Consider the following 22,456-nt stretch of genomic DNA (forward strand, 5'->3'; position numbering starts at 1 on the left):
TCGCAAACCACGTGGATGGCAAACACCTGCCTACCATCGATGCAGCAACGCGCGCCGCTCGTCTCGGTGCATAATGCAACGGTGATTACGGATCTTACGGCGAAGCACGGTGGCATGGCGCCGAGATTGCAGCAGGAAATTGAAATCAGATAACAGACCAGCGCGTCCAACCAGTATCTTCTTCTCGCTGCGTATTTGCATACGCGTGTTTAGATATGAAAATTTCATTGTCGAATCCTACGCCTTTACCCCGGCGATTTTACTATCTACTTTTTGCTACGAGTATCGAGTACATAGTAGTTAATGACGATAATGATTGCATATCTCTATACCTATCAATTCGATATGGTTAAACTGATTTGCTTCTCGGCGGTGACGGTGTTTTCATTTTCCAACGAATGTGATACGAATATTTACGACGCGAGGCGAGGATTTGTGCTATCGATGATTCGCTCGAGCAGCCGAAGAATCCACATGGATAAGATCACGATCATGATCATTATCAGATGTATACTTTGAGAAACATATTCGGAGAAATAAAAGCTGAACGAAGGTTTATATCGCGCGTTAAGCGTCGTAACGAGTATTTTATATTGAATATTGATATATAATATATATTCTTACGTACCGTAATATACTTCTACGTGTTTGTTCGCATTCGAGTTTCTAATAATCGCTAGATTTCTATACACGCGTATGCATATTATATTATATGTGTATATGGAAAATTGAGATATATAGAATGTTAGAAAGCGGCGTTAATAAGCATAGCTTATTATAGAAGTATGAATTACAATTAAATAATGTTTGGCGGTAGCCCCTGAGTTATTTGTTTGCTTACCACTTGCTAAGTCAACTTTCTTTCTCGAAATAATTTAAAGCTATTTATTTTACTACAGTTATTTATATAACAAACCGAGCTATTTATGTTATTACAGCTATTTATATAACGATCTAAACTACGCACGATCGAAACTACATTTCATCGGATCATTTAAAGATACTTGGGTGAAAAAGGGCCCAAGAGAAATCTTTGATCAGCATCGATGTCTCGTAAAACGGTTCGCGGTTCACTGAATCACGCCTAGTAAACTAATGAACTTAGATTTATAGGCGCGTAAAGTCGACCGGTGGTCCAAACGATTCTAATCCTAGCAAGGTTTAAGTTAGTTTAATCGATCGCAAAGACACAGTTCCAAGAGTACGCGCAGTTTCGGTTCATGTTTAAACTCTATAAATCTAACGTTTATAAAATTACACGTCTCCTTACGAAATATTAATGGCTAACTACCGCTATTAATCAACATTTCTTATCCGAGAAAATTATATTTTTTATCCGGTACACAGGATAGAAAGTGGAACGTGAAATATCTTGAGATTCTTAAACGGTCTGCGATGAGATTGCCTTTATTACAGCCTCGCCCGTGAGAAACCAACGCGTTTATATCTTTACGATCATAATTTTATGGTTTCACGCTGAAAAGCCAATATCAACATTCACCTTTTAACCAATGTGTCTTTAATGCACTCTAAAATCCGCGTTAGAAAATTACGTTCCAACAAAATTTTTACGCGCCTCTTTAAATCATTTCTATCCGATTTATTCGTCCATTTTCTTCCACGGTTATTTTAATCATTGCACCAGTTTCTACGATTTTTTCATTTCTATCGAATTTACCCCGTTACCTTCGTGTCGTAAATTTTCCAACGTTTAAACCTAAAATATTCTTTATACGTCGTTTAATCTAAACGGAACGCTTGTTCGAACGATTTCGTCATTTGGTAATACATCCGATCCGAGGAGCTTCGACACGCTAGATAAGTTAAACGCGTTGGCGAAAGAAATTTATATTCAGAAACGAATTGATCCAGTGTTCGTCGGGGATGTTTCGTATCAACGAGATGTGCCATAAGAACAAAATTATCGCGCGGGACGTGTCTACGTCGTTGTTACAATTTATACGCGATATTTGAAAATCCTTCTTTCATACCTATCGTCAGTTTCATAGCACATTTATAACGTTCTAATATTCATGCGTATAAAATTCGAAGAAATTAGCTTTTAGCAATTGCCAATTGGAAAAATATACACGACCCGCTCTTCGAAGAATCTCTGCAGTCGCGTAATTCCTATATCAACGCATTTCCTTTATCCTTTTTATATCGAACTCTTGGGTTTTTTTTTCTGTAAACGTTATCATTTTGTTTTTTCGAAAGACGCGTGAAATTTCGTTCTCTTCTACGTTATTATTTACGTGCATATTCGTACGAGTGTCATCGGACGTGAATAGTTCGATATTGCGTTCGACTCACTTACAAATCCTTTAAGGAACGCAGCTCGCTTATCAATATCTCTTGGCGCCTCGTAAATTAGTACCGTGCTTCTATGCGAATCTTATTTTTAATTAACAGCACTTGAGGTAATTTTACGGAATGGGACTGGTAATAATCAATGCAGATATACGATCGGCAAAATACGGTATGATATCAAAATTAAGAGATTACGTCACGCGAGCTCGCGAGAAAATCAGGTTCACCTTCGCGAGCAAATACTCGGGTATCCATTACAACGCGAAGGCTCATAATGGTCCATCTGATAAACGAATTCCAATTATATGACCATATCAGCACAGATCTCGCGGAATTTCTCTTTATGGGGTTTAAGCTTCTATTTATGACTATTCTTCGATGTCGCTCGTTCGACCAAGAACAAGAAGATAACGCGTCTATAGGAGTTCGGTTCGATCTGATGTAGTTTCCAGCGAAAATACGCCACAAGTACTTGTTCTTTAGCGGACTTGCTATGCGGACTTGTTTCTACGTTTACGTGGAAGTTTGCGTTATTGTAACGCAATTCTAGCGCGCGTTTACACATTTACTGTAACTTGACGCGGCAGTCTCAGTGACAAATCTTTTCAATATCTTCGACGTCGAGCAGCTGTTAACAGATTTAAGAAGATATCAGCTTTGCTGTTGTTGGTTTTACCGATTCGTAGTGTGTTAAGTTGCGTGTATTAAAACTATTTACGTAGGAAAGTAATGGAATCAATGGTGAATACAAATCGAGTTAGTTAATAATCGGTAATTACAAATATTTATCGTGACTAATTGTATTAGGTGTATAAAAATATTAATCGTTGATCGTCGATCATCGATTGTCAGATATTAATTGAAATTTAATTTAATTAACCATTAACGATCAAAGCTATTTGATACCAAGTCTGATACGACGCATAAGTATTAATTTCACTGAAGAATTTTAATAGTTAATGGGTGATCATTAATTTCAATTAGCGATTAAGTAGGAACCTTCTTTTTTAACATTAACGATAAGAGATAATCGATAAATTCTAATATCGAAGAAACGATATTTCATATTCACCGATCTGTTATTTATATAATTTCCCATATTATTGACGTTATCATTATTGATAACTAATATATTTTCAATAATCTTCCCTTTCTCGACAAGGACTAACATTAAACTTTCCGGAGAATATACCACGTACCTATAAATCAATTTGATCGTATGCGTATCTCTCAACCCTACGCTTCATCATCTACCCTACACTTGTCTCAAACAAATAGATAACAAAAGAAAGTGGATGAAAGAAAAAAAGAAAACACTAGAAACGAAGCATCCACCGTTACCTCGTTTTAATCGTGTTGTATTAGCAAGAAACACCAGGCCGCATTAAAATCTTCCTTTTCGTGTTTCAAAAACTTGGTAATTGGTTTTGACTCAGTAATCGACCTCTTAACAAATTGTACCTCATCCGACCGACTCTATCTTGCTTCTCATTATTCATCCTATCTTTTAATAATCAATTCCCTGCCAGCAGCAAGAAGCATAATCGTATCGAGATAGCTGCAGGGTAGAGGGATGGGAGGGGAGACGTACATAGCATAGCAAGGTTCGCGAATAATCGCGAGTTCCAGGTGTGTTTCGCGATACACGTTCGACAGCTTGCGAAGCTTTATCGTTCGAAAATCATGATTTACGCCCGTATTGACTCTTAATTCCGGACGAGTTCCTCGAAACCGTATAAATCCTATGCGGTAGCCGCGTATTATCGTCGAATCACCGTTCGCTAATCGAACCAGATGGAAAACGAGCATCAAATAGATCGCTAGCGGTATACGTGGCTACATAGATCGTTATTTAAGCCACAAATTGAGTTCTTAGATTCGATGTGGACGAACGACGCAACGTTGTTGCGATTGGATACTGGCGGGCAACTAGATAGCTCGTAAATCTATTTAGTCGTTGGTCATAAACACACATAATGTTTTTGACGATGGGATGTGAATATTTATGCTTGTATGGGAAATTTAAACGAGCACAAATGTACAGAACGTATGTAACGTGCAGAAATGTACGAAATATCCAAAGTATCTTTCATACTGTTAGGTTGTTTGGAAAGTTGGAAAATTGTAAAAATAACTTGCGTAACACGCGATATATAGAGAGAAGGGGGGGGGGCAGCAAGAGAGAGATAGAGCTGTTAACGGTTTCATGACGAGCTGTCCAAGTATTATCATCATTCGGTTCGATGATACCGTTCGCGTGTTGGTTTCTCGCGTCTGCCGGAGCCATGTTCTGGATTATCACCAGATAGTATATCTATCGATCTGTATGTATCGCGATGCTGGAAACAGTCACAACCAGGATCGAGGATAAACGATGCGGTCGAATCTTGGACGATTGGAGCGATAACGGCTGCCAGTCTGTGGCGTTCGCAGGACGCTTGTTCGGGTCCGTGATTTGTGAGTGTGCAACCACGGATCGAGCACAGATCTTCCCAAGATTCGCACTTGTTCTGCTAGACCGAAGGACGATCCATGTCCACGAGAGAACATGTGGCGGGAAATGTGTTACATCGACGCGTAAACGGGTTGTCTTGTAGATCGCGAGATCTTGGTCGTTGTTCCGCTCAGATTTTGAACTTTGGATCTATACTTTGGGTTACCTAGGGTTTCGAATAGCGTTAAATTAGCTACAGGCTCGTATGATCGCTAGATTTGCATTTATAATGGCAGACGGTATTTGTCTCATTAAGCGGTAGACTTGGATAATAGAATTTATTTGTATGTTTTCGGCAAAAGTAAAGCTCTACTACAGTGAATTTAAGAGAAACAAAATATGCGTTGCTGTACATGTTGGATCTCGCATATATCTATGAAATGAATCATAATAATAATAATATTAAATTAATTATTAAATTAATAATAAAAAATGAAATTGAAAATAGAAGATTATAAAATGTAGGCCGTTACCACTAGACTTCTATAGACTTCTAAAAACGTGTTTGACTACTTAGTGCTATCAAGTTGTGTCGATCGCGTTTTTGCTTTTACACGCGGAAAAGTACCGACTAGAAGTTTCTTGTAAACGCTAAGATTATATACTAATTGAACAGTAAATATGATAAAACATTGAATAGCGATATGAAAAAGTAATATTAGTGGCAATTCAGATGTCAATGTCATGTCAAGTGCTAATTCTGGCATTTTTTGACATTAAACATGCCTCTTCTTGTAGTTACAGCTGTATTTAATATGTACTCAACTTTTTTTTGAAATAACACTATCTGCATATACGAACCTATTTAATATTTTCCAAACTATCGAGTATTTATGTAAATCGTCGATATAACTTGCATAATCTCTTCAATTACAGTCGAAATATAAGAAAGTACGCATGTTAACGAAATTATATATGAATCTCTAACTACCGCAATTTTTCTTCATTAGAGATACAGAAACTTCTATACCTGCTATAAAGATCTTTACTCAAATTTGTTTATTCGTAAATAACATCTCCTGTATTCCTTTCGTTAGAAATGAAACATGTTAAAAATAACTTTATTAAAATTCTATTTATCAAAATACGGTAAATATTTCCAAAATCATATAAAATATTCGTATAAAAAATTTATTCAAATAAAGTTTTCTTCCTTCACCTATTTTTGCATAATACGTATCTACATACGAACATATATTTCTATTCTAGTTTTCTCAGATTTTTATATCACCCTTTCCAGTAATTTATACTCGCTATTTACAAGAATTTACATAAGTATGTGTATTTAATTACAATATCTTTAAAATACTGTAAAAAGCAACATGTTAAGTAAATAGATCGAACATCGCATCGTGCAAACGATATTTGTATAGTTCGCTCCATTATAAACAGAATCGAATTCTAACCTATAACCTGTGACGGCTATAACCTCAAATGTCAGTAACGCCTTGCGTAATATTTCTTCCGGTCAAGGATCTTATCAATCACACAATAAAATTCAATCAAAGTGAATCTATTTTATTTGATGTCAGTGTCAAAACAATCATCGAAGAGTATCTAGAAGTAATATATCGAAGTCAAGTACAAAAACATTATCTATTCCTATAAACAAATTTCTTTCCACGCTACTTTCGTTGTTTAAATTGGCAACTTTTGTATTTCGAACAACGCGTGCATCGTTTAAAAAGCATATATTAATTGTACAAAATAATAAAACGAAAATGTGTGTTTACAAACCACTCGTATCTTGGCGTGTACCGCGTCAGGTCGGAAATATCTGTAACCGCAATAAAGTGTAATAGAAACTGTTGCAAACAATCCGGTGTTGAGACCCCATCTTTTCACTCCACTGTTACTATACCACGCATTGTAAGAACGTGTGACACCACAAAAATGCCGTACGAACGACGATCGTCGTGACAACCTCACTACGCTCGCCATGTTCTATGCAGAAGTGAAGAACGCGCGCATGCGCTGTGACCCTGTCGGCAAATTCAGTTGCGCGCATTACGAAATTGAGAATGTGTTTCCTGATGTTGAAGAATTTCTTCGCTATTCCTGAATATTTGATTATTTAATAAAGCAATTTCTTTAATACGGCTTATGATATCTAACGAAATTTGAAAGTTAACGGATCAATCAATTTTGTATCAGGATGATAAAATTCTACTATTACTCGTATTGCTTTTATTTGCATAGAAAATATCGGGAAATCCTATTGTTCGTAATGATATTCTATTATTATTGATTAGTATTATAAGCAATACTATTTACGCTTTTGAGTTCTAGATTTAGCATCTTGTTAAAAAATAGCAAGGGCGAGTTCATCTTTAAAGTACATTTGCGCCGTTGTGCTCTAATTACCGAAGAAACCGGAAGGAGATATCGCAATCAAATTAATTAATGACCACGAATTTAATGTCGATGAACTCTGATGTTTATACCGTTGATAAAATTATATAAAACCGCTAATAATAATTATAGTAACAAATAATTAATCCAGATATATTTTATTACAAATTGATCAAACAATATTCGGAATAGAATTGGAAAAGCAGAAAGTATACAGCTAAGATCTAATGTAATATTACTTCAACAATGATATAAAGCACTTTTGGGTTTCTTGAATCCATATTTAGATATTAATACGCCTTCATCGTTATAGGCAAGCAATGGATATTTATGCATTTATGAGAAACTTAAATTTGGCTAAAAATACAAAATTTACAAAATACGTAAGAGTATATGAAATGTTCAAAGTACTCGTTATAACATTTAGAGCATGAAACGAATTTCTATGTCTTATTTTTTAAAATGTATTCGTGTAAACGAACCTCGTCACGCGTAAATGTACGAACTCGTACAAAAATCTACAGTCTAATTATAAGATTATTAATTTCTCTAATTTTACAATAGTTTTATACTTATTACTATCTTCAAACTTCATTCTCTCTACGATAATCACGTTCTTGTTAACTCATGCTCTTATAATTCATCGAATCGAATGTACGCATCTTTGGATCGTCGCAACAGGTCGCAATATGAACGCGTTGATTTTGCAACGTTGCTGGCTCGGTGATCGCATTCTTACGAAGTACAAGAGAGTAGATAGGGGAAATAGTAGTCTAATAGTAGTCTAATAGTAGTCGCTGGACGGCATGAAATTTGTAGGACGAAAATAGAGTTAGCGTATAAAGCAAAGATAGCATTCGAAGGACGTTATGTAACGAAACGGTGCCATCTTCACCCACGATATGCTATGACGCAACGGGCAAAGAGTTACGTTGAAGCGCTAGCGAGTGCTAAAATTATGCAGGCTAATGTACTCGCACTCTTACTACCGGTTACTCCGGTATAATAGTTTATTAACCGAGGTTACTAGCTTTCTTCTTCGTGGCTGCATTATTACTTATAAATATACTCCATCGCTAGAGCGTGCAGTCGAGACAGTCTTCTGCGATCTTTTCTCCTTCTTGTTTCTGAAAAGACGAAGTCGTTCGCGATCGGTCGATAACGAACTTAAACTTTATTTAAGCTCTATTGATTTACACTTTGGTTTAACGACTGGTTCTATAAAAGACGAACACACTTGGCAAGAGAATAATAGCTTTATTCCTAAACGATGAATACGTTTCTTGCTACGTACAATACATTTTCATCGTATGAAATACACGCACAGCATGCTTGCTGAAGTTGAACCTATTTCGAAGTTAAGGTGCGTTCTAAAGTTGTCTGTTACGTGTTCACGTAGGTATTATAATGTACTTTCTTCTTTAATATAAAGCTGGTTGGAAAAGCAGATCGTTACATAAGATGTAGCATAAATATTAATGTTACATTTTATAATTATTTGAAGTAACGAATTTCATAAATCTTTATACAAGTTTATGCCTTAGATTTAAAAAATCGTTTTACCTCGTATATCGTTATCGATTATATTACGTTTCCGAAATTTTCATTAAAATTACAGAAGCACGTTGAACGATTTCTACAAATAAAATTCTACCGATTAATTTCATTTATTGCTATTTTAGTAAAGTTTCGTTAAAATATATATCTATTCTTCTCATAAAATAGCATCAACTGTTTTAACTAACATTAACACGTTCCTTACACGTAATGAGTTTATAGCTAGATTTGAATTACCTTGTGCCCATTATCGCGGTGCTTTAATATTCTCGAACAAAATAAGAGACCGATATGAGACCGTTTACACGCGTCAGGTAAAATAATTGTGGCAATGAATGTCGATAATTAATACTCGTTTCATCAATCTTATTTACATTCTAAACGTGGTTCAATAATATATCATTCGTAGTTGAGGAGAATTTATAATAGTGTTGCAACGAGCCATTGGCCTGGACCACCCCAGGCGAAATTACAAACTCAGGCTGCTTATTTATAATTTCCAATGATTGATCGATCGTCCTTACATTTGCAGCATACCAAATATCTTGTCTTTCTTTATTTAGGAATAATCTCACGAGGGCAATTTAATTCTATTAGAAGATGAATGTGCTCGAGTCGCAACGAGCGATTTCCAGTTATTATGAAACAAGAAAAATACAATTTTTACGGCACGTACTATTCGTCGTATCGGTTTTTAATTTTAAGCATTTCTCGACAGCAATTAGGAGCCAAATATATACGATATATTTCGATATATATAGTTCAAATACTTTGCAAAGTGCATTTGCTAAATATCATTCTAACGTCTACAAAATTTTATCAATACAATTATGATAATCGAGTTTCGTTACAGCGCTAATGAAATTTCGAAATTTTGTCAACCGTTGTATTTCTGTATGTAACTGTTATAAGCAAGGTACTTTTACACATCGAACTGCTTTATATTACAAAAAATACACGTAATAATTAATACGAACGCGGCGGACGGATGAAAATATACAAACAATTCGCGATTCGTAAAAAATAAACAGTTTTCGAAATGACGACTACCTATACGACGATCTGCTATCGTAATCATGAAAATGTTGAAATGAAATTACCAACGAAACACGAAGATCGCGAATCAATTATAATGGTGGCGTAAAAAGTTCATAAATTGAAATCGATTACCAATTGAAAGCGTCCCGTTTATCTGACTGTTGTCGCGATCCTACCGCGACCTAACCTTCTGAAAAGAAGAAAACCTCCGGATTCCTCGAGCCATTGCACGAGCTCTTGCATTCCTGTTAGTCCATCGTCGACAAAAAAAAAAAAAAAAGAAGAAAAAAGAAAGAGAAAAAGAGAATAGCTTGACGCACGTTCGGCTCCGGGCTGTAACAGGCAGGAAAAAAGAAAGTTGTCATTATCTCCGTGGCTCGCGAGTGTGATGAACATTCTTCAGGGACGCAAGACGTCGATCGTGTACGAGCGAGAGCATCGCAGTGCTCCTGTGTCGTTGTTGCTTCTGTAGATAGTTAAAACAGCTCGTTGGTGGTTGCAAACAGTAAAGAAAAATCGTGTCGTTAATCCTCGTTTACGCAGCACCGTGATTGTTCTCTCGACACTTTGTTAAGTCGAGATTGTTGTTCCAAGGAAACCGACGTGGTCGTTAAAGACGGCCAACCAGGTTGCCTCGGTTTTCCCGCTTGTCGGTCGAGAACCACACTCTCTGTACCACAGCTGTGGCTGTGTATCGAAAATCTTGGAAAACGTCGCGTCTAGAAGAACAAAGACAAGGAGAGAAAGACGGGCACGCGTGTTTCGAGGCGACGCGGCGACTCGAAGGAAGATCGTCTAGGAATTATGGGTTACACCCGTGGCATGACGCTTCCTCGAGCTAGTACTTCCCATCCGTGCATCCGCCAAGGCTATCGACTCTCTCATCTGCGCTTATTTGAATAATTGAAGCCGATCTGGCTAGCTAGAACGATCGCTAGAACAAGCGATCGAGCGAGCCTCCTCTACCACCGACTATGATCCGATTCATCGTGCAACCAGGAAGCCGTTTGTCCGGGTGATACTCCTTTAATAATTACAACGATGACACCAATAATCCCGATAACGCCACTCCCGATACCGTCTTAGTGCATTATAGAAAATACGATAATATTGACAGTAATGACACTGTACAGGCATTTAGTGCGCTTGTCAATAACGCGACTGGACGGTAGACGCTCTGGGCGGTTTACTTGTCGCACGGATGCAAATTAGCTACAGCTACACGAAATGTGCGGCAAAATGATTTAACGATTCGCTGCGTGCTCGATTTTGACAGCTATCCGCATCTACTTTGGCGTGCTTTTTGAAAAACATTTCACCTTGTTGAACACAACGGCTCTCATTTGGATCGCCGAGGAGATAACGCGCACAACTGGTTCGCGGACTGCCGGTATTACTACAAATCGTACGGCTTCCTACGCGCCGTTGTAGGTTTTAATAAGAATTCCCTCGTATTTCCTACGAGATCGTGCGAGACATTAACTTTTTAATAATCGGCCAAGATTACAATGCAGATCAGAGAGGAATTTATACGATCGGTATTAACCGGACAGTTATCGGTAACCGGGATTAATTTCAGGAATCTTTCCACCATGCAGTTTTATCGTTCGCTATGCTGTCTATGGCAATATCGTTGCTACCAATTGGTAACGTTAGCGTGTAACGGTGTAAAGGGATTAGCATCAACGTTAAAGAATTACGGAACGTTGAACTCGATTACCTTTTATATCTTCATCGTAACAGCATAGCGAACGATCAACGATACGCGCTCGATCCGTCAATGAACAACGGATATGCGAACCTGTTGCAAGATCGTTGAAAGATTTCAGTTTCTTATCTCGCAGTTTTTCGTACCTTTAAATTGCAGTTTCCCTTTTTTGCTCAGTACGGTTATTACCGTCGCCGTCTAGTTGCATGTTTTCGTTTATAGTTTACTTGGATCGATCGCTTGTCGCTTCTACACGATCATGCTTTTCTCTAGATCCTTTCCTTTCTCCTGTCTTCTTTTCACGAGAAGTTTTTTCACCTTTAATGATATGTTTATGAGTTTTTTCTCGCGTTCCCTTCACCACGCAGCTCGCTCTGTAATATTCGATCGTCGTAAATCAACCGGTTAATAGGTTTCTAATTTCTGTTGCCGTGTGCCTGCCTCCGTCTACATCGTAGGATTATGTCGTCGCAGAAACTCAATACTTGATTCGTGTCACCGAAATGATTTTAACGCGTGAAAGACAGATAAGCCGCTTTGGTCACTTTATTCTGGCCTTCGTTTCGAATTGCTCGAGGTAACAGCGTCTATTTTACAATGGAAAGCGTATTGCTTGGTCGCTAATTTATCGCGAGAACATGCCACATACATACGTGTATAAACTGTTTATTGGAAGAGGAATTTAGCGTATCTTTCCAGCATAACGTTCTCTTTGTTGCCATCTATGTACCGATATTTCTACGATTACCTTTGAAAATGAAAAATACATACAAATGTATGAAAAGCGTTCTGAACTTTTAGCGTATGTAAGATAAATAATCGAGACCGCTACGAGTTTAACAGAACTAGCTTTTAAATCGTCGCTAATATTAACTAAATTACCTAGCTAGTTGTGTCTAAAAAGGTGTACAGGTATACTTGACTCGACGTGTTCTATAAACAACATATATAAATATAAAGTGGCAGAACTTCTTTAAGATGGAAGGGTTTGCTTCAGCGATATTTTACCATTTTCTTTAGTTTTGTACAAAGAATGCAAAGAATACGGTAAAGGTAAACTGGAATATCATCACAGAAGGCTTTTTTTGAAAAAATAGCATCGTCGATCGATGGCATTATTGCTTAGAATTAGTCTCTTCAGAGACAAGTTTTTTAAGGCTACAAAAGAGATAACCATTTCTTATTTTTCAACTATACTTGTTTCAGCTATGCTTATAGATATTAAATAAGAAAAATAGCAGGGAATATGTTTTAAAATACCCGAGAAGAAAAGTTAATTAAAAATACGATTTCGTCTTTCGTTGTACCAAACGAAAAATCGATTAAACGAGACAAATGTAACGAAACTAGAGAATTTCAGAGTTTATATTTTGTCGGTTTTTGGTTGAAAATGGGATGTTCGAAATAAACAAGGAAATCACACTATGTTCGATAATATTTTCTTTATTACTTGTAAAAATTATATGGCGACGAATCATATGGTGGGGTTCTCCACGGAAGGAACAAGAGAGAAGATAAATTTCTTAAACGCATTTTTTCTTCGTCGAACTATTCCATCGAATCAGCGTCACAAGAGGTAGCACGAGCATACCGAGTAATTTCCATACTCCCGTCTCTCTTTTCGCAGCTGCTTCTTCCACTGTTCTTGGAAGGAATAGAAAGAAATTGTACATACACGAGGAAACTGGACAAGAGCGGAAAGGGATCTTCGATGTTAGCGTCGATAATGGCGGTTTAATCAAACAGTAGAACGAAACGTCGCATCGCGCCCTAACATTTACCCCGGAGGCAAGGGTTAATTCTTTTATTCTATCTTTCTTGTCGATCTTTTTAGCAATCGTCCGCTCATCCTCTTTTGCCTTCTCTCCTTTTTTTCCTTTCTATAATCTTAGCAATTTCAGGCTATAAGAATTAGATAAGAGCGTAAAAACGGCAGTGGTAGACCAGTTTCATTGTCGACCCGTTCCTAAATCGATCCTCTCCGTGTTCCTTATCTCTTCCCGTTCTTTCATACCTATTTTTATTCATCGCGCAATTTTTGGCAAAATCAATATTCTTCCAACGATCGTAAGATCTCGAATACCGACTGTAATTCATCGCTGTACGAGTAACGATTAACGATCGCGCAGTTTTTATATAATTCGATAGAACTGCGTGTCATACAAAGAACTACTTATTTTAATCTTTTTATCGTTAAATTTTAAAGCGTCCACGATCATCTTACACGACCAGAAAACGATACTTAAAATAAGAATTTACAAAAAAAAATAAGCGTCTATGATTTTCTCCCTACTCTCTTTTGCCTATAATCATATACCTCTTCCTTTCGTTCATAATGAAATTTCTGCGCTTTTCTGACCCCTTCTTTCGTGCGTATTGTCAGTTATTTCGGTCAAAATAAATAGTTCAATCGTGTAAAAAAGGCAGTATCTATCGAATAATCAGCTCGTGGCAAATCGACGTTAATCGGTTTTTACATGGTTTTACTGCGTTCAGTCACAGTTGGAATATTCTACTGTCTTTTCTTTAGAGCAGAATGTTATACGAGTTCCTTATCGTTGGAATCAAAACTGTCGACTTTACTTTTCGCAAATTTTATCATTCGTGCGCGTGATTAACGTACAACTTGTCAACGAGATAACCGACGTACCTGCATAAATTTATTTATCGCGATCGAATGCATAAATGAGTGAAAATATCCATGGAATTGATCGATATACGTTCTACCGATGCTTTACTGCCTTTTTAAATTCAATCAAAATGACACAAATAAATTTCTGCGTTACGCTGTTTCCTCCGTTACTGCCTGTTTCCGCAATGGAGTATACGAACGTATTAAGCGCGAAAAAAACGATCGTCGTATGGCATGAGTACGATTATATCGATACAGATATCGTTGTATTTCCCTTTGCTTCTCTTTATTGCGATTTTCCAGACGATTACAATGTATAATGTGTAGCACATTCGTATTGCTTGAATCGAAACGGCACGTGACGCGGATTTTCTTAATGACGCGCACAGAAACGAAATCGCTTTCAGAGACGTTCCCTTGTTCTTCCGTCGAATCTTCGTCGCATCGCACTTTACAAATGTCGCTTTCATTTATTGTCTTTCGTTAGAAACTCCTACAGTCCATGCATGCTGTATCGTTACAATGATTGTCTTTTACCTCTAGTCCCGACGAACCGCTCGTTGTCTCGTTCGTCAAGAAAAAGAATAAAACACGCATACTTTGTTACAATTGCGGTGGCTCGGAATTCGCCAAAAATATCAATATTCGCGTCTGTGCTATTCTTTCTTTACAGGGAAAGTGCTCGGTTTTATCTTGCGTTCGTGTATAACGTGACACGATGCAGCGAAAAATTGCGAGTTCTTCGATAGGTCTCTGTTATGAAATAAATTTCTACTTTGTTTTTTTTTATATGAAACCGATAAGCTACGATTAAAGATATTAAAAAAATAAGAAAAAAATTCACTTTTATCGGGTATTACGAGGTTATACGCATTTAAATGATACGCAACATTGTGTTTTCGTTTCGACCTCTATACTCTTTGTTTTATGTAATCAAATTTTCTGCGTTAATCCTCAACTATCGTCGCTTATCACGCGAGTATAATCGCTATCGTTTATGTTATTTTGTTAAAAGTACGTTTAAATGATATTTCAAATTGCTCGCGTAAAATTTTCCTTCCGCTTGCCAAACAAAACGCTTATCTCTGTTTCCTCTCGAAAATTTCTTTTCGTTTTTTCTCACGTTAAATTTCATTTTGGAGAGACCAATCTAAAAAGGAAGCCTGCTATTTTATATACGGTCCTTTAAGTAAAAGAAGATTTAGGAGGGAGCGATATCAAGACAAAATTAAATTGGATCGGACAAAGTTAGAGAACTAAATTACAGGATAAAAGAATTGCTATTTGAGAGAATGTAGGCTAATTGCGAGTAGCTGGAGTTTATTTCGTCAAGATAAATTCGCCCGTTCGAATTAATTGGAACGTTCCAAAGCCGAGCATGAAGGTATTTGCTCCGCTTCGTTTCCGTAATTTAAGGAAACCGAAATATAAGAGGACTGTGTGCGTTATCATCTGGAAATGGGAATTAAACTGACTTTGTTCGTTAAGAGCGAAGCGATCCAATTTCAGTTCCGCCGGAAGCGACTATTATCGGGCAGCTTGCGTAACTGTGGTACTACGCTTGGGAAAACTGCTTCCTAGTTGATAAGCTTCCAGCACCTGGATCAAGAAGAAAATTTCATTTTCTAGATCGTCGCAACTTCGTGCTCGGTTATAGTACAAAAGTTCTTCCGTGTAATCCTTTCCTTCCTATTTCACGTGTAACGAAATAAATGAAAAACTGCTTCAGCAGAGAATATCATCTCCTTTATACGCTATAAATTTTTCTTATTTTTATTATCATTCGCAAATTTGTCTTATTTATTGCTTATCTTTGTCAAACGTTGTATCTCAAGCGTGTAACGTATATTAGTTACGTGTCCCCGATATCATAGAATTCACGTGCTGTCTTTGTCGTTCAATTTTGAAAAAAATTCAGAGAGGTCGTATTCTTAGAAACATAAATTGCATTTATTGCGTCCTGACAATGTATTACATTGATTTTCTAGTCTACAGTTTTATAACAAACTAACGTAGTATCGATGTAAGTACACTCGCATATTCCAAGAAATACACGTATATATTTCGTTTATTATTGTAATCGTAGTTGCCGTATATAGAACATCTTGCCAATTGTAAATATTACAAACATTATGCCGCGTCAATCGACAATTTAACGAGGTAAAGAGCACCTTTCGAATTTATCGATTCGAAGTTCCAGACATTTTCAAGCAGATACATTATAATCATACTATTATATACGCTCAATGTTTTCACCACATCATTGTCAACGATTTTCTACGATACGAACGCAAAACTATTTTCCGGAAAACGAGTAGGCGGCGGAGAAGGTGAAAGATTTGTCGATTATTTTTGACGAATTCGTATGCCCGAGGGATAGACACTAGACACAACATACGAAGAACACATGATCGATGCGCATGATTGATGAGTAATGATCGTAGACCTATGTACACGGAGTCAACTGTTTACAATAAATAAGTCTTTAATAAATATACTACTAGATTAATAGGTGGTTCCTACAAGATTCGTAGCGAGGTCAAGATATTTCTGGCGGACTCTTTCCTTATCGATATGTAAATATATCGCAAACTCGTTTAATCGAGATTCGAGGAGACGTTGGGGGCGATAGAATCTCTTTCTGGTTATCCTTTTTTTTTTCTTTCTTATCGACTATTGCTAAGTTTCAATCACTGTTCCATACTTTCATAAATCGGTTCTCTATCTCTCTTTGACGGTAGAAAATATTGTAACTCTGCTAGAACGATTAGCTCTAGGCAACGAACATTTTTAGAATCGTAAAATATCTAGTTGCGCGTGCCAGTTCTTCTTCTTTCTATTTTTTTTTTCTTTACTCTACTTTTATCATTAAATTTAAAAGGCAGTTCATTCACAGTGTTGGTATAAAAAAGCGAAACGAAAGTATCTTTCTGTTATTGCCATTTTCTTCAGCGCGAAGCTTGATCTACACGTATAATTGCGAGGTTCGTACCTACGAATATTTAGGATTATTGCTAATTTTCAGCAATATCGGTTCTGATTAGAACGAACAATAAATAATTTACAAAACGATCCTTCGGATCGTACTCCTTGCAAGGATTAAATTACAAAATAAACGAAAAAAAAAAAAATGAACACAATATTGTAATCGATCCTAGTACCTCAGACACGATATAATATTCTATATTTTCACTCGATTATATTTAACAAGACTCTCTTTATAATCGGAACAATACAAAGCTAAACGTTCTCCGTTAGTTTCAAATTTGTCGATTACTTTTACGGTACTTAGGAAGACACGCGAGTTTCGTTCACGATGCTCAATTTTAATTACTATTCTCGTTAAGTCTATCGATCGATCTTATCGTAGAATTAGACATTTTTGGCAGTTGGCTGTTGCCCATTGTTAGAATAACAAACGGTCGGTTTACCTTAACGTTAACTTTACAAGTAAATATCTCTATAAATGTTTTAATACTTCTCTTTCTCGGTAATTTAATACTTTAAATCTCTTTACACGAGTCGTACAAAATTATTCGCGCCCTTCTTTAAAAACCTCACAGAACTTGGTTCGAAAACCGCTCTTCCTCCTGGAATTACATAGACATTCGTTTACTATTATTATTGCCTTGTTCGAACACATCCATCGTTCGCGATCGGAATACGCTTCCCTCCAATAATTCTCATTTATCTTTTCGCTGGGTTGCTGGCAATCTAAAGTCGGTTTTTCGTCGCGCTAAGAGAAATAGTTTCGAGCGACGATGTTCAGCGTTCAGGAAACGTTGCTCGTTTAACTGAACGGTTAGTCACGCAGTAAATACGAATCCGGAGACGCGTAAATGCAACTATTTGCGATTCTTTCTTAGCCTCCCTATTTTTTAAACTCTAGACGTAGCACTGTCCGAACTCTATCACCCGTTTCGACCATTGTGAAATTTTTTGGATAGAAGAAAAATAAAAAATTCAGCTCGTATTTTCTGCATCGAACTCGGCTTTTTTTTCTACAAAGATGCCATAGAGAAGTTTCCCAAGTGGTGGAATAATCGTACAAAACGACGAGTACAATCGGGTGTAATTACGCAAGACAGAAACGCGTAAATTAATTTATACTTGCATGCGCTAAACCGACATCATTTTTTCACCGACCAAATACATTTCCCCGATTTGCTGTAACAACGACGTACTTAAAAATTTGCAGTTTTTAAGTTAATAGAAAAAAGAAATTCGATCTTTTACGGATCGAATCCTGTAAGCGGAGCTGCTAAAATTTACCACGCGAGAATACTTGTGTCGCTGTTGTGTTTTCACATTTGCTCCTATTTTAATCGTTCGAAGTTCGTTGAAGTAAAGAGTATTCTTGTATTACTACGACGTTATTGCAATCACATAGCTTCTTGTTGAGAGTATTTTTTCGCGATAACGACGCAATATTAAATACATCTTCATCGCGGAGTAAGCGGAGATAATTTTAAAGGTAAATGCGAATTTATCTAACCAAATGAGACTATTACGATATTTTCGTACAAGTTCGCCACCTCTCTTATTATGTCGATTTCACGCGACTCGCGAAATTACAACGACTGAAAGCGTTCAAACCCTTTAAATTCCCTTTGAGTCGCGATTTTTGAGTTACGTGGCTGTTGCAGCAAACGAGCGATTTAACGCGCGATTACAGCGAGGCGACAAACATCGAACATTTTCACGTCTCGCCGTGAAAGCGTCGATTTTTACAAACGCGTTCGCTCCAGGAAAGAGAAAAAAAGGAACGCGACACGCGAATCTCTTTCGAAACGACGCGAAAGGGAAAAAACGTGTCTGTCGATGTTATCTTGCGTAGGAAGGCACCGCGAAATCGAAACTATTGCGAGGATCGCACGCAGTTCTGACTTAATTATCATCTCCTTAATTTCCTCGATTGTATTATCTTCGAGTCTCCTCTCAGCGGTCTCTCGGTTGATCGTCCGACTAGTTTCATCTATGCTGCATCTCTCACGCGTATCGTCTCATTTCCCGTATTCCTCGCCTAATACTACCATCGTTACATCTTTTATTGCGAGTCATTATTTTGTTGCAGCTAATCGCCACGACGTTGATAATGTTCAAGGTGTCTTTCCTTTTCACTGTGCCTTGCAACTTCCCAGGTTGATGAGTCGAGACGAGAGAGAAACTCTTAAACGGCTTAACATACCTCGCGAGGCATCTTACGACGCGCGTATCGACTTCTGGCATTCCCGATGCAGGTTACGGTATACGTACAGTTTGACCGAACAAAGGTGATGTTTCCGGGGAAAATTTCGTCGAAAGAAAGGTAACACAGGCATTTATGTGGGATAGTGCGACGTCAGGGAAGGACGTGGCGTGAGGGATAATTGTTTATTAGCGTTGTCAAGATATGTTAATGTTGTCAAGGAGTATTGCGAGCGTTACCAATGTATGTTAAGGGAAAAATTCGTTGTGTTGTTGCGTCGTAGAATTAGCGAGAAACGAACACGCGAAACGCGGTATTATAGAGAATATTGTATTTATCATACTGTTTTCTATAAGCTTACAATATAACATTTCTACATTTATAAAGTACTTTTAATCCTTTTGGCCGTTATCTCGCACGCTAAGCTACCATTAATTCGTCGAATTCGTTTCATGTATCATCGAACTTGTTGCTGTTACGCGCTCCATGATCTGTGAAATTTATCTGCACGTTACTCGGGGCAAAATATCATTATCCGTCAATTACTAAATTTTAACGTACGATTTTTATAACGAATTACGTGGATAAGAGGAGACGAAGAAAAGTACTGGAATCAGGGCAAAGTATTACGCGGGACTGTAGAAGAGCGGCGCCTGGGATATCAGGTTTCTCTTGCCTCTTACCTGCGTGGATATGCACGTTAGAAACCTCGGCGTTGGTTCGTCAAGCGGTAGATCGGTATCGATGCATCGGTATTCGAAGCATGCATCGATCGAAAATCAATATATCGTTTCGGTTGATAAGCAAAAGCCTATTTTAACGCGGTTTTACGAAGCCTAGAAGTCGATGCGTGCATATTAACATGGCTCGACGTGAGTAGGCTGATTTACTTATAATCCAAGAGGAGATTCGATGGAATATACGCTGGAAGATGGCGAAAATTGCAAGAATTACGAAAACATCTGACGAGGGAGAGAGAGAGAGGGAGAGAGAGAGAGAGACAGGGGGTGGAGTCCCGATGAAGCGGCATGTACGAGGCGTGTCACTGTAACGAGCGTGCATTTCAGAGATTATCGTAATTAATATCTAACATTATGGTAATTAATGCGTAAACATATTAGTCGGCGTGTTTCGTCGGTGACTTTGCTTATTAGAGAGAAAGCGGAAGTTGTATCGGCAGAAACAAGGTTTGGTCGAGGCGAATTAACAAATTCATTGATTTCCATGCGACCGATCGTAGAAAACGTTTACATGGAATTACGAGGAGCAGAGAAATCGACCGTGGAGTCGCCATTAAGAAAATAACCACGTACATGGCTGCCCGTTCAGCCTAATTAGATCATTGACTACACTCGCGAAGGATCGCGGAACGCGGCCGCACCGTTGCTCGCGAGATCAGCTGAGAATCGTGCTTCGAGGATTAAAGCTCGAGTTTAGTGCTCGTTACACGGCCTCGCCGCTATTTTATGCCACCGCATGACCACATCCCTTCTCCTACGATAATTACGTCTCTCTCTCGGCCAACACGCGCCTGTTTCTTCCCATATCATCCACCAGACAGAACGTTCTACTTTTCAACTTCCTTTTATCCGACACCGCGTGCCTTTTTCTCAGCAGAAAGCAGCTCGGAATTGAAGCGAATTGGGATACGGCTTAATGGGACGTTGTCTCGACAGGCACGTGTCTTTCGAAGGTTCTTTCGCGTTCAAGGCGTGTTTCTCTAATGGAATTTCACGTTAACTGTGTAAGGTTGAGATTTTATTTTTCTTCTGATCCGAGTTAACGAAGCTTAGCGTTGATTTTTATAGATTCTATACATGAGCCGCTCGAAACACATCGATAAACTCCGTAAATCGAAGAATACAGAGAAGGGATGATACATCGTCTTTGCTAAATTTACCATCGTTCGATTCGTATTGTCTTGTTGCGACGAACGACGTATCGTAGTAGTTAGGTATGTAACGAAATAAAGGAATTAATGAAAAGCGAAACTCGTCACTTCCGCAAGCTCTCTTTTACATATAATCGGAGTATTTAGTCGTCGCGTAATGTTAAGAAATTTGAAAATTACTCTTTTAGTCGGATTACCGTACGGAGAAGAGATACTTGGAAGCGTAAGAGATCGAAGCATTCATCCACAGAGTATGTTACTTATTCTGAAAAAAAAAAAAGTGGAACATCCTTTCATCCTCGAATTTCTTTCGATTGGAAGCCACTCGCGGGGTCGAAACACCGACAGTTTTCCGCGGGGAACATTTCATGCGCACGCAATCGTCATACATAAATGTGGAGTATGTTGTTAATCGTAAACGTAGCATGATTACTATGTACACGTAAGTTTACATTGATTGCCGCGAAACGCGGTCGAATCTGGCCCAAGGCGATCGCGTGTACCGCCTCGCATGGCCAGTCTCTCGAGTGGGATCCCCGGAGCTTGACCGTATAACTATAGATACAGTTTCCGGCGTGTCGAACCTTTCGCTGTCGTATGCATCGTCGACTCCTTCCACCGGCTTATTCTTCTCGCACGGTCTAACGTGCCGCCGATTGTCATTTCGATCGTTGCTTCGATCGAGATGGCGAACGTTCGATATATCGATCGTAATAGTCGCGTAATAGTCGTTCGAAAACGTCGTCGAAGACGAGTGTTCGTCGTCGACGGCCAAGGATATCGTTACGATGGATTCGTGTTCCGTTCGAATTGTCATTCTGAGAAATAGAATATCCGATGATCGAAACGTATATGCTCGCAAGAAACGTTCCACGTTTTGAAGAAAAGATAGAGTCTGAAAATTTAACCCGCGTATTTGCTGAAAATCGATACTTCGAAGCTTTATTATACATTTTCAACGTTTATGTTCACGCGTAGAACAGCCTCTTCTCGATTATCTAGCGATATCGATTGCTCCAACGTATTCGTTGGAAACGGCAGTCGGTCGGAACGCTCGTCCGTCGTGGCCATAGCGTAAGAATTTGGACAACGATCTCGAGGTATCCATGGTCTGAGACAGTTGTACGGTAAGACGGGCTCGAATTTCGGAGAATATCGATCGAAAACGATCTCAGGAACGTTCACGGTCACCGCCGATTGTTTCGAGCTGCGACGCTGTAAAAAGCCACCCGATTTATCGTTTCCGTGCGATTTCCACCGAACGCTCTCTTTATTCTAGGAGGACT

General features: G+C 38.2%; 2 protein-coding genes across 4 annotated transcripts in view; both read right to left on the reverse strand.

Moving 5' to 3' along the window:
* LOC117163366 (Mitochondrial calcium uptake 3) overlaps positions 1–22,456 on the reverse strand; it is a 40,442-nt gene that overhangs the window by 17,759 nt on the left and 227 nt on the right. Inside the window, exon 1 of one of the 2 annotated variants that reach the window (XM_033345582.2) lies at positions 6,542–6,745. The exons of the other annotated variant lie outside the window; for it this stretch is intronic. Within the exon in view, the coding sequence (XP_033201473.1) occupies positions 6,542–6,745 (204 nt within the window). Of the gene's footprint in view, positions 1–6,541; positions 6,746–22,456 lie in introns of those variants that run through there. 2 annotated transcript variants of the gene reach the window in all.
* Positions 16,925–22,456, reverse strand: part of LOC117163365 (uncharacterized) — a 150,540-nt gene continuing 145,008 nt past the window's right edge. For both annotated transcript variants that reach the window (XM_076622016.1, XM_076622015.1), the window contains one exon: positions 16,925–22,385. The gene's annotated coding sequence lies outside the window, so the exon portion shown is untranslated. The remainder of the gene's footprint in view (positions 22,386–22,456) is intronic.

The sequence above is a fragment of the Bombus vancouverensis genome, chromosome 10 (assembly GCF_051014615.1).
Source record: "Bombus vancouverensis nearcticus chromosome 10, iyBomVanc1_principal, whole genome shotgun sequence".
Taxonomy (NCBI): Eukaryota; Metazoa; Arthropoda; class Insecta; order Hymenoptera; family Apidae; genus Bombus; species Bombus vancouverensis.